The following is a 12,820-nucleotide window of genomic DNA, read 5'->3' on the forward strand; positions in this document are numbered from 1 at the left end:
GGCCATAATTTCTGAGAATGCAGGAGATTTGGAGTTCCTATCCCGTTGCGGTTACCACCTGACGAAGGCCAGAGGAATAGTTGGTCGAAACGTTGTGAAACAACAACTAAGATGAGGATAACAGTCCGCAATAAAATAAATTAACAAATAAAACTCATCTCAATAATGAATTCTAATTAAATAAGAACTCGTTTACTTGATTTAACTAATTCAATTAAAATTCAGAAAATCATATATTGTGATGGGGAGCAAGTAAATCCAATCTTTACTTGATTTTTAGAATAGTCTTTAGTATATTGTTCACAGTAAGGAGCAGGGACGGCTATATGCAAAAAGCCATTGCGAGGTAGGTCCCAAAACTGCATATTTTCTCCTGACGACCCAACATTATTTGTATACCGGAATGGATTACCCCACAAGTTAAAAAAAAAAAAAATAAAATAAATGTTATCATATACAATTCTATAGGAAGAGATAGGTTCCGAAATGATGCATATTCTCTCCTGATTACCTGACATTATCTGGAGATCAGAATGAAATACTCCACAAAAACATCTGATAAACTTGATTATAATATGTCTGCGGGGTAAGCTGTTTTTTTTTTCCCAAACAATATCTTCTGTTGGTCGCAAGTTTCTGCTCTGGTAGCAAGTATTATTCTGTAATCATGTTTACAAATTCCGACTGAAGGAATTATTTTCTACTACACTTAGTAAACTTAACAAATTAATTAAGCATTAAGTGTTTCTTCAGAAAAGGATAAATCGGAGAAACTGGTGTTCAATTATCAAATGGTTATATTTTCTCCCAAAATGAAATAACAAAATTTTATGTAGTTCTGAGGAAGTTCTTTGGAAATATCAACGCCAGTTGAATCGTTCTATGTTTTACTTACATAATAAACCAAACTCTTATCTAAACACTGAACCAGTCGATTTGTTAATAATTGTTTATATGGAAATTTGGTATATACTATAAATTAATATAGTATTCTGGAGAAGCAAACTTAGCCAGCAATATTGAAGAGATAAATTTACTATGTTCTGTTTTTTCTTTTCTTCCAGGTGTTTGTGATTCAGCAATGAGATGAGTGAGGTTTTCATTTCCTTAGTTATTGGCTTCTTAAAAGCCATCGCTTATGTTTATGATGTGGTTGCCTTCGTTCCATATTACATGATCTGCAGGCCTTATGAGAAAGTTAAGCGTTCAAAAAGGATCAAGGTAAGTGTTGTCTCTCTCTTTCTTTTCAATCTTAAGTTTATTTGGTGATTGCACCACATTCTACAGACATGATTACTTAGAATTAACTTGAAATGAAAATTATTGGATGCAACTATAAACCTATTGACAGTTTTTTATCCATATAATAAAAGTGAATGTATGCACTTCTAATTCGCTTTTGTAATAAGTTTGTAGTCGTTCATTGTGTCTCTTTGCGGGCCGTTAAGTTGAATTGAATATGTCATGTCGACTGTATGCTTGACAGCTGTAGTGTTGAGAATTTACTAATGTTCATGTCTCTCTTTTTTGTAGGTAGGGACTTGTATTAGTTCTTACTAGCAGGATTGAAATCCCGCAGTCAAAAATATTGCTCTGCTCAAAGCTCTCCACCCAGAACGACTGTGGGTATCATAAATGTTCGAAAAATTACTTGAGTATGTAACGGGAGGAGATTGAAAGTTTAAGTATAGTAATCATTCAAAAGTTTCTTGGACCATTGTATTGTCCTCCCTGCTCGTTTTGTATAGTTGGGTCGATTATTCAGATGTTTGAGTGTAAGGGGTTGAAACTGGGTGTGTTGGGTGGTAGCATAGAGAATATATTCGCTCGTTTTTATGATGAAACGACTCTAGTGAGTTCTGCCTCTCCTTTTGTTGGTAGAACTCTTGTTGGTTCTTGCCAACGGGATTGAAATGCTGCAGCCAAAATATTGCTTCAACATCACGTATACAAATTTAATTCTTATGAGAAAAGGAAATACTAATAACTAACAATAGAAAAAATGATAATAAAAGAATGGAAAGAATAATGCCTGCAAATGTAAATTTTATGAATAAATCCAGAGAGGTTTAATCTCAATATTTGATAATATAAAAACAAAATGAAAGAATTTCTTTCACTTTTAATATAGGCACAAAAATAATCCCTTATTGATATTAAAACAACAAAGGCAAAAAATTTATTTTCTTATCGATTTGTTTTGTCTTTTTTTATCAAGATACAGAGGAAGTTTGGACATTTTCTTACAAGTGTAAGTTTTGTTTCAGTGATTTTGATTACTGATTGCAACAAATTTTATGATGAATGGGAATTACATGGAATTAACTTATAATGAAAATGATTGAATACAGCTATAACTTTATTGACATTTATTTTAATCTTCATAACTAGTAGGACCTGTATATTGACGTTGGCTAGTAGAAGTATGGCACAAAGCCGGAACTTATTCGGGAAATACCCCTTCCCCATTCCCGAAAACAAATCAAACTTCAGTTGTCAGCTCTAAAAAATAGTGGACACTGGTGGCCATGGCCAAAATGAAATCATCTGACTTCCATTGTCGGGCATTTTCTGGCTGTGACAGCTAGTGGAAGCCACTGGCTGTTGTCAGCATAGAGGGTTACTGGTGATTAATGTTGGTTGGGGGTGATTACTAGTTTGCACTGGATACCTTCATAACTGGCAATCACTGGCAGCTATGATCACTATCAGCCTTCATTGGACTGCACCAAATTGAAATTAACTATTGAGTACTGTTGGGCACTGGTATCCACTGGTCGGTACTGATGGTCTCTTGCGGTTAGTGATGTTTTAAGGCAGTTACTTGCGTTTACTATTTTTACAGAATAGGTTTAAATCGCGCAGTGTGTAAACAAAAGATTTTCCGAGACTAATTGTTTATCTGTGTTTTGTCAATTAATGGATCAAAATGAAAAAGTCAAAGTGTTAAAATCTTAGCTAAAAATGTAAAATAATGTTAATTCAGTGTATAAATAGATATGTTTCTGCATGTTATTAAATTATGGATTGATGTGTGAAAAAAAGAATTCAAATTAAGTCTACAAACCAATCATTACGGTGTTGTCTTAGAGTTCAGGTGAACTCTAAGACAACACCGTAATGATTGGTTAAATAATGGTGATGATTGGTTAGAATTTAATCATTTAAGCCTTCTCCTTTACTGGTTTTTGGGCCTTGATAAGTGATGTCTCTTTAATGAAAAAAAATATCTGATAATGATAAAAAAGAACTGAAAGAATTTCTTTCATTTTTCATATCGACACAAAAATATTTCATTTTATTAAAATAGAACAAAGGCAGAGAGAGTTTTATTTTATTCTTATTGATTAGTTTTGTCTTTCTTCTTATTAATAAATAGAAAAAGGAATGATTGAAACAAAACTAATTGATAGTTTATTACTTACTCCTGAAGCGTCTTGACCAGGAAAATTTTTAAAAGGCCAGCGTACGTCTCCTTTAGTGGCATTGGCTTGACTCTCCACATCTTGCAACCTTGTGTTGTATTTTTCTGCGATGAGAAGGAACTATATACTACAATTATGGCTCTAGAATCATGACATGTATTTCTGTAACAGTTTTGTCAATACGCTTTTTATCAATTACACAACTGTGTTTGTCTAGATTAGTGCCTGCCTGCAAGACCACAACGCATATGTTGCATTATTTTTAAAAGCAGATATTTTGGAAAAACATTGTTTTTTCTGTAAATAACACATGCCGAAAAGTCATCTGTTATGAAACGATGAAATGCTAAAATAAACAGTACTTTGATGTTTATTTTATTTCAATGTTTCATAAAGACTAATAAGTTATTTAACTTCCATTGTTAACGTTTAGACGTATTTAAAAATAGATTTAAACAATTGTTTTGTGGGTTTATTTTATAGCCTTTAACTTATGTATTAAATCCTGTTTCATGATAATCTGGTCCTACCAAATCAAGCTGTCTGAAAACACCTGGTTCCTGACCTAAAATGCACAAGCGTTGATATTATTATTTTTGTTCTTTGCCTTTGCAAAACTCAATCATGTTTTTCAAAGCAAAAACTAAAAACAACAATTTTCCTCTACAAAACAACCAAACCAAACATCATGAATAAATATTTGAGGATATAAAGACGTTAAAGCCTAAAGTTTTTCTAAAATTACTGGGGTCAGAATTAAATAACCCCAAAAGGGTTGATATGCCATAAAACAAAACAACCCACCAACATTTTAATGCCTGTTTTCTTTATAAATAAGGAAGCATTCTTCTCTACTCTGTGAGAAGGTAATTAGAAAGAGTATCGCCTCCACCAATTCCTTATATACATATGGAATCCAGTTTCAGGTTTCTTGTACCTTTCATTCTGTGAGTTGCAAGGGAAGATTCAAAGAAGTCTTCTATTAATGGTTTTGCATTCTTGATGCTGATACTTTAGCACAGATAGGTGATCATTGCTAGCTTGTGTTATGCTTTTTTAGTTGTGTTGTTCATAAGGTCAATAGTTTCTTTGTCCCTACAAATATTGGTTACATATACCTCACCTCTTAAAGATGGTCTAATGTACAAGTCACAATCAGAATACATGAACATTCATAACATACCTTGCTAGCTGTTTGTTCCTGTCTTACTGTGATAGTGCTCAACCGACTGATAAAACATCAATATAAATCGGTTTCTGCTCATACTATTTTTTTTCTTTAACAAACACTTAAATATCACTGGGTGCAATGCCATTAGTATCAGTAGCCGAGGTAAAATTAAAAAAAAAAAAAATTTAGTTTTAATTTACATTATGAAAGAAGTCACTCAAAGGAAAACAAAGAAGAATCACTTTAAAAATATTTCTTTACTCCAAAACAATGCTAAAAAACATAAAGTACAAAAAGAAAAGGTTGGGAGGTGGACAGGAGTGCAGGTAAATAAAAAAAAAAAAACACTACTTGGATATCTTTCATTCAATACTTTTAAAACTAATTGTTGGCAACAAGGGGGAAGAGCATAAATAATTATCAAGGGTAAAACTAACACAAAAAAGAGGGAGAAGAAAAAAAGAGGGTGAGGGGAGAATTCCAAGTTGTAGGTGTATCTTTTTTATTTACACAAACATAGTTGTAAGTTGATAGCAACCGTTTCGAGAATTATTTTAGCATTTATTTGAACATGCTATCTGCAAAATATAGAATGCTTCATTCGTGTACCCTCCAATGCGAACTTAACACTGCAATAAATGTTCAATAAGTCGACTTGTGAATTTGTAAATACCCGGATGTTGGACATTTTCCATGCCTACATATCAAAAGGGAAGGGTGGACATTTTTCTGTTGTAAATAATTGTCATTCCAACACAATTGAACAGTGGACAGGTCTTGTGAGATTATCATGTCTTTTGTACTTATTGTTATTGTGAGATACTTGAAATATCAGTTTGCAGGTGAAGTGGGAAGGCCAACAAAAACCTGGAAGGAATTGATAAAAACGCACTTGAAAGAAAGAGGGATAAATAAAGACCTGGAAAGAGATAAGTTAGTTTAGAAGTAAATTTCTAAAAAGAGTTTAACACATGCCAATGTGTAAAATGGGTATTAAATAGATTTTTTTTTTCTTTTTTTAAATTTAAATAGTTTTGTTTTAGCAACAAAACTATTTAAATTTAGGGTTTATTCAGATTTATTTTGAAGTAAAATCAGCAAATAAAATGAACATTTAATTCAATACTCTCCTTATTTTGTATTTGGATGATTCAGACGACTGTTTTCATCTTGATTGTTATTTGCACAATGTTTAAAATACCCCTGAAGATGTAACCTACAACCTTCTTCAGGGGTATTTTATCGAACTCTGGTAATATATATGGAATTTTGCAATGAGTTATTTAATCCCAGAGGATAGCATGCTCTCATTCTGTTCGCCATGACCGGGTAGAAGTTTTAAGTAATTTGTAGTTCTATTCAAAATATCACTCAAACTGAGGATTAAACCATTAACCTTCAGAACAATGTCACTTGGAACTGAATTTTACCTAATACTTTATTCCTTATGCTACGGACCTTTGCTGAAGAAAGTTGGAGGTTACGTCGATCTAAACGTAAGAATAACACTCCAGATGAGAATAGTAGTCCAGATGATATAAATTATCAATCCTCATCTCAAAAATTCAGAAATACTCTCTTTACTCTTTAAATTCTTACTACTCTGTTGCATGTGATCTTATTCCTTAACCCAGGTAATGCCTGGTAACCTTAATAGTGTACTATATATTATATATCTTTTTTATTTTAAATACATAAACAACAAAATCGAAGTTTATTGAATGAGGAACATGAAAATAGTTTTATTGATATGAATCATGTGTATCAGGGTATCTATCTGTATCATAGCATCGGGTGTTTGGGCATGTATAGTTTTGTTAATTGAAATTGACAGTGAATAGGTTTAGTTGGTGTCATCTTAGTGTGCTCAAAGGTTAGCTTGATCTACTGCGGAAATTATATATTTCAGCGTATAAGACAACCCTTAAAGTTAAAAATCATTTTTAAAAACCAATATTTCATAAGATACCGGGTGTTGCAATTTCCAACCTAGGCTCAACAAACATGGTTCCGTGATTTAGCAGTCGTCTTATACAACCGATATATGATAAATTTATTAAAATTTGCTCCAATTTTGTACCTTGTCTTATCTGACGGTCACTTTATATGCCGAACGCCGAAATAAACGATAAGAGAAGCCAATGTGACATCATGTGGCTTGAAGATGGAGGGATGTAAAAAAGTAGCAGTGATTGGAAGCTTTATGTGAACACGTGTATTGAGAAATGTCTTCTGAAAATGTGATTAACCAGTCATTAACAACGTCTCTGTTCTCCCCCCCCCTCCTGCCTCACTAATCGGTGTTTGAGAAAAAAATGATCCCAGACGAATAAACTTTTTCTTGCCTTCAACCGTTTGTCTCTTCTTGGTCCTTTTACTTGGTGTTGAAGGATTTTGTTTTCAGGTTATGCTTTCTCAGTTGGGCAGGATTATATAAGGGAACAAGCAGGCAGCAAGATATGTTATGAATGTTTATGCATTTCAATTGATTCTCACTTGCAAGAGATTAGAATTGCCCTAAAAGAGAAGATATATGTAACATTCTTCTATTGTGAACAACTGGTTGGTGTTATGTAGTAGTTGGCTTATTGTATTATGATGCCCTCAACAATGATGGCATGAACAGATACAGATGGTGATCTTTATTTCTTCTTTTTCTTGGTGGCTGGAATAATGAAAGCAATTAAAGAACAACTAATAACTCCATTATTAGCTCTGGGGTTTATTCACTTTTGGAGTATTTTTTAGCAAGTACATCAAAATAAAATGCATATTCCCCTTTTAAGATGGAGTAGGACTTAAAACAAGTGTCTGATCATTTTGATGTTTAATTCCCAGAGGAAAGAACTCTCACTCTTCTGCAATGTACTTTCTCCCATGACCTACCAACTGGTACACCTTAATCTAATTCTAAACTTTTGAAAATTTCCACAGTCTACTTAATTATAACCTTAGGTGGAAATTCCTGATTTTAATTCTTGGTTTACATTAACCTAACTGCAAACTTTTAGCTCATGAATTTTCCATTCTCTATTTGATTATGACACTAATTGGAAAATTCCAATTTTGACTGTACTTTTACACGGCTGAAACGAAGAGATGATAACCTCACAAGGTCTGTTCACTGTTCAATTATGTCGGAATGACAATTATTTCAAACAGAAAAAATACTACGAGCAGAAACTGGTTGAGAAGAAAAACTGTCAAATGCTTTGAGGGTTTATGATTTCATGTGACTAACTAGCGGAAAACGATGTTGTCTTTGTAAACAAAGGAAAGGAGGAAGTTGCAATCATTAAGTGACAGCAAAAGAAAGAAACTTGATAAGAAAACCAAAAAAAATTGAAAGAGGAAATAGAAAGTATATGGAATCTGAAACTATGTTGTCATATTTGAACGTGAATCGCTGTCTAATTTGAGGGTTCTTAATAATGTGCAGAGACACCTGGAATTTAATTATTTCTACCATTTCTTCTTTGCAACCTCTCGCACAGAAGTGATGTTCCTAGTCTCAGTCTTTTCTATTAATACTATTACGGCATGTGTTCTGATATATATATACCCTGCTTCCTTTGTTCCAGCTTTTTTGACTCGTTAGTCTAGTGGTTTCCATCAATTCACTATTTTCATACCTCATAATACAACTTCCTATTCCAGTATTTTAGGATTGTAAAACTTTCTACCTGGTATGTTTTCCTCCTACCTATAGCCTTTTCAAGACTAAGGCTAATCGACATCTCTTCTCTTTGTCTTTGTGATTATTATCTTTTGTTGTTACTTCCTTACATTAAGTGTCTTCGTGCCTTGTCTGCAGCAATTTCCATAAATATAAATAAATAATACCAAGTGCTGTTTCTCAACATTTTAGGTAAATTAAGAGATCAGTCATCCAAAAAGGCAACATTCCTGGGCACAGCTAGAATACTAAAGAAATTTTTGTTTCTATAAAAAGAATCCATGTAACCTTTCGTAGGGTAGGTTTCGTTTCCAGCATTTATAAAGATTGGTTTGCCAATTGTTTTTATACAAAGGATATGTTCTTGACATCATTTTGATAAAGAGAGACTACCTCACTGGTGAGCAGACTTTTTGTCAGAATGAGGTATGGTTCATCCTCTCAGGCATTACCTTTTCTTTCACAAGGTCTGGTCTTACCAGATCAGACTGTCTGAAGATACTGGCTTCCTGGCCTAAAATGCACCAAGCATTGGTGTTCTTCTTTTTTCCCCTTCCCTTTGCAAAACTCAATCATGTTTTGCAAGATCAAAAACAAAAGCAACAATTTTCTTTACAAAACAACCAAACAAAATACCATGAATAAATATTTGAAGATATTAAGAACTTGAAGCATAAAAACATTTTCCAAAATGACTGCATTCTGCATTAACCTGGAAAAAGTTGATATGCCATAAAACAGAAGCCAAACGATGAATTTCTTTCAGTGAAATAGGTTGTTTTATTGCCGATTGCATGAAATGCTCTAACTAGAAAATGCTAATAAGGGCGTTCTTGGTTTTTCTTGTATTTAACTAGAATGACCCTTCAGGAGAATTGGTTTTCTACACCTTCTGACCTTGTCATGTTTTGCTGCTGTCGGAAACAAGTGAATCTAACCTTTTGAAACTTGCTGGCAGTTAAATATCTAAAAGTATACTAGACAAATAATATTAATTGCCTATCTAGAAGCAATAAAATAATCTTTTTCTGTTTCAATATTCATATAAATATTCAAAATTTATTGTGTAAAAGGTTTATGGTAACAGTTAAACTAAAGTATGGAATAAAATACTAAAATATTTTGGAGTGCCATCCACTTCTATTTAGTTGAAAAATTAATTTAACTATTAGTAGATAAAATCAGTTATTTCTTTTTTATTACTTATCTTTAAGGTTTATCAATGTAATTATTTTGAATATCTATTTAAAAAGATGTTTAATTATAAATGTTACCTGAATCCGTAAGACATTTCATGAATAATACTGGATTATTAAAGCTGTAGCAACTTTAAGCACACAAATAATGACAAATACAGTTTATGACTGGTTAACTAGTAATCAAGTAATTGCCCAAAACCAGCATTAACCACCAGTGCTGACAGTGAAAGCCAGTGGCTTCCACTAATTGCTACTGCCAGACAGTGCCCAACAGTGGGAGCCAGATGTTTTCATTTTGGCCATTGCTGCTAGTGCACACTATTTTACAGGGCTGACAGTAGTCCCCACTAACAACTGCAGTTTAATTTGGGGGAGGGGGGGGTCATCTACCAAATCTATTTCTGCGCAAATAGTTCCACCAGGTGATGCCGGTACACAGGTCCTGGTAGTATATATCATTCTATGAAGTTATCAGAGAATATCTGATAGAGAAAGCTTAACACTGTTAAGAGGAGCAATTAAATATATTAAATAAGATGAGGAATAAAAGTTACATATAACTATTACAGCATCAGATCAATAAGGAAAGAATAAGAAAGAAAAAAAAAACTTTTTTTCCATATTTCAAAGAAGGACCAGAATTATACAAAATGTAAGATATAAAGAACTGGCTTAAGAACATTTAGTGGAAATGAAGGAAGTATATATTAAAGGAGGTATAGAATACAAGAATAAAAAACTTTGACGTATAAATGAAATATTTACTATATATATATATATATATATATATATGCCTAACTTTATATCTGTAGAGGTATACAATAATAATAAGCATTTATAAATAATTATTTATTTCATCAATAGAAACTGATTGACATAAAGTGGTTTGTTGTAGGTGAAAGTTAAAATGAATCAATTATAATGACAGCTATGAGTCATTTTGGTAATGTTATCGCGGAGGAGTTGGCTCAAGATTGGTCATATAAAATAATTGTTTTTGTTTCAATCCTCTAATGTTCTTGTCAAAACATGTTTTCAGAATGTGGCAGATAGTAATGGTTGCTTGGTTATGGTGTTTAAGGATTTGTTTTTCTTGATCATCTAAATAGAGCAAGTAGGTTTGTTTTTTTATGAATCCCCGCTTATCAATGTCTAAAGTCTACTTTTCATGGGAATGGTGATATGACACCTTAGTGAGGATTTGTAACAATGGTAAAAACTAGGAAGAATTTCATTATTTAAGACGAAGGCTCAATAAGAATTTGTTTAGTTTGAATTTAAAAATGATCATGTTGTAGTCAGCTGGGAAGCATTTCTGTGGTATTGTGTTCCACAAACATTTCTTGGAAGGAAACTTTGGTCATGAAAATTCCAGGTAGTTTTAAGTACACAGAGGAAGGGAGGAAAATTATTTTCATTGGTTATAGCTAGACAAGTGTTTTGACACATTTAAACAATGGGTAGAAGTATAGAATAGTTAACACAAGAATTTGTATCCCCCACTGAAAAGCACACGTAATTTATATAAAACGCATTAGAATACAATTTTGTACTAAACTCACCTTGTTTTAATGTGTGAAAAGAAAAATCCTTACAAATTATTTACATTCATTAAAACTATGTATGTTCTGCCATTTTGTTTTGTTTGTGTTTTTAAGTGTTAACTATTCTGTATTTTTAATATTTAAAACCTCTTTGAAATTTGTTCTACATGTTAAAACTATGTGAGGTTGGTAGAGAATTTCATTCTGATGCACAATATATATATATATAATTTTTTTTTCTTAAGGTTTATTGGGCCCTCAGATGTTAACTAATCTGTACTTTTAACTAAACAATGGTTATGCTTATTCATTATAATCTTTGACTGATTTAGTTTTTTTTTTTTTTTTTTTTTTGTCAAACATTTGAATATTTATGAATCGGCTTAAACATGTTTTTTGTGATTTATAAATAAAAACCATTACAATGATCACATAGTTTGTCATGCAGAAATAAATTTTATGGGTTCAATCACATAAAAATATGGTGTCTGGGACTTAAATTCTAAAAAATGCATTTTCGACTTGTTTCTTTATATTTTTTCTTATGTTAGATCTGGTAAAGCAGAATTTCAAAGCACGAATTGAATGCATATGCATTCTTTTACTCCTTTGTGTGTTTCAACCTCTATAAAGATTTATGTTACATACTCTTATACATAAATTAAAGTGAATTTTTACCTATTTCATTGACCATTATAGCTTTGTAATCGAAACCTACATGTTAATCTTTTCTGCAGTCAATTAGGTCATTTTTAGATTTTTTTTTGATTTTTTTAAAATCAATTTCTTCATTCTATTACTATTTGGAAATTTTTGTATCCAAAATATTTTGTTGGTGAAGAATTACAATATTTGATATTTTATTTCAAGTTTAGAAATGCATGAGTAGGAAAATGAAATTTAACCAAAACCTACATATACACATCTGCTTCTGCAATAGTTTAATTTTTTCTTCATGTTTTTGGAAAATGTATGTTCGTTTTGTTTGCTTCCAATAATTTTTACATTATTTTCTGACTCCACAATTTTAAACATTATCATCCATTCAAGATGTTGGAGGTTTTTCTCATAAGACTGGCAAAGTACAGTAAAAAAACACAAAAAAACAATTTCATAGCACAAATTGCATGCATTCTATTGATCTATGTTTCAATCTTTCAAGAAACTGTGTTACATAATCTTATACATAAATTACAGTGAATGTTTCCCTATTTCTTTGACCATTATAGCTTGCGAGTCTACTTCGGCAATCGTTTAGGTCGATTCCTGACAAGTGTTTCCGGAAAATGTGTTCACTTTGTTTGCTTCTAATAATTTTTACATGTTTTTGGCTCCACAACTTTAAATATTGTCAGTCATACTAGAGGTTGGAGGTATTTTCACTCTATGTTCCAATCTACTATCACTGCTGTCAATTTTACTGAGAATTATTCTTTGGGGTCTCACTAGTAGTCAGTATGTTTCTGTCAGATTGTAAGAAATATCAAGGCACTGGGTTAAATAGTTAGCTGCTGATAGCTTTTTTTCCCGTTTTATTTCAGTTAAATTAAAGTGGTGCAAAAATTTGTGCAGAAATGAGGTTATTTTGGCCATGTTGTACTTATTTTTTACTGTTCTATTTAATCGTCTTAATGCACTAGTTCTTGCTGATTACCAAAGTTAAGCAACATTGAACCTGGTCAGTACTAGATTGGTGACTATCTGGTGTGAGTGAAGATTACAAGACCTTCATGAGGCCTTCCTTGCAAAATCAAAACATACATTATCAAGGGATTGCAGATTGACAACCACAAATAGCGATTATC

The 12,820-nt window shown here is 32.2% G+C and overlaps 1 protein-coding gene across 4 annotated transcripts in view; it reads left to right on the forward strand.

The window, feature by feature from the left end:
* The window catches only part of LOC145287823 (long-chain-fatty-acid--CoA ligase 4-like), a 215,121-nt gene that overhangs the window by 93,148 nt on the left and 109,153 nt on the right, over window positions 1–12,820 (forward strand). For all 4 annotated transcript variants that reach the window (XM_080135687.1, XM_080135688.1, XM_080135689.1 and 1 more), the window contains one exon: window positions 1,065–1,221. In XM_080135687.1, the coding sequence (XP_079991813.1) occupies window positions 1,087–1,221 (135 nt within the window). In that variant the 5' untranslated portion in view covers window positions 1,065–1,086. The remainder of the gene's footprint in view (window positions 1–1,064; window positions 1,222–12,820) is intronic.

The sequence above is a fragment of the Euprymna scolopes genome, chromosome 11 (genome assembly GCF_053919585.1).
Source record: "Euprymna scolopes isolate OS-2025 chromosome 11, ASM5391958v1, whole genome shotgun sequence".
NCBI lineage: Eukaryota > Metazoa > Mollusca > Cephalopoda > Sepiida > Sepiolidae > Euprymna > Euprymna scolopes.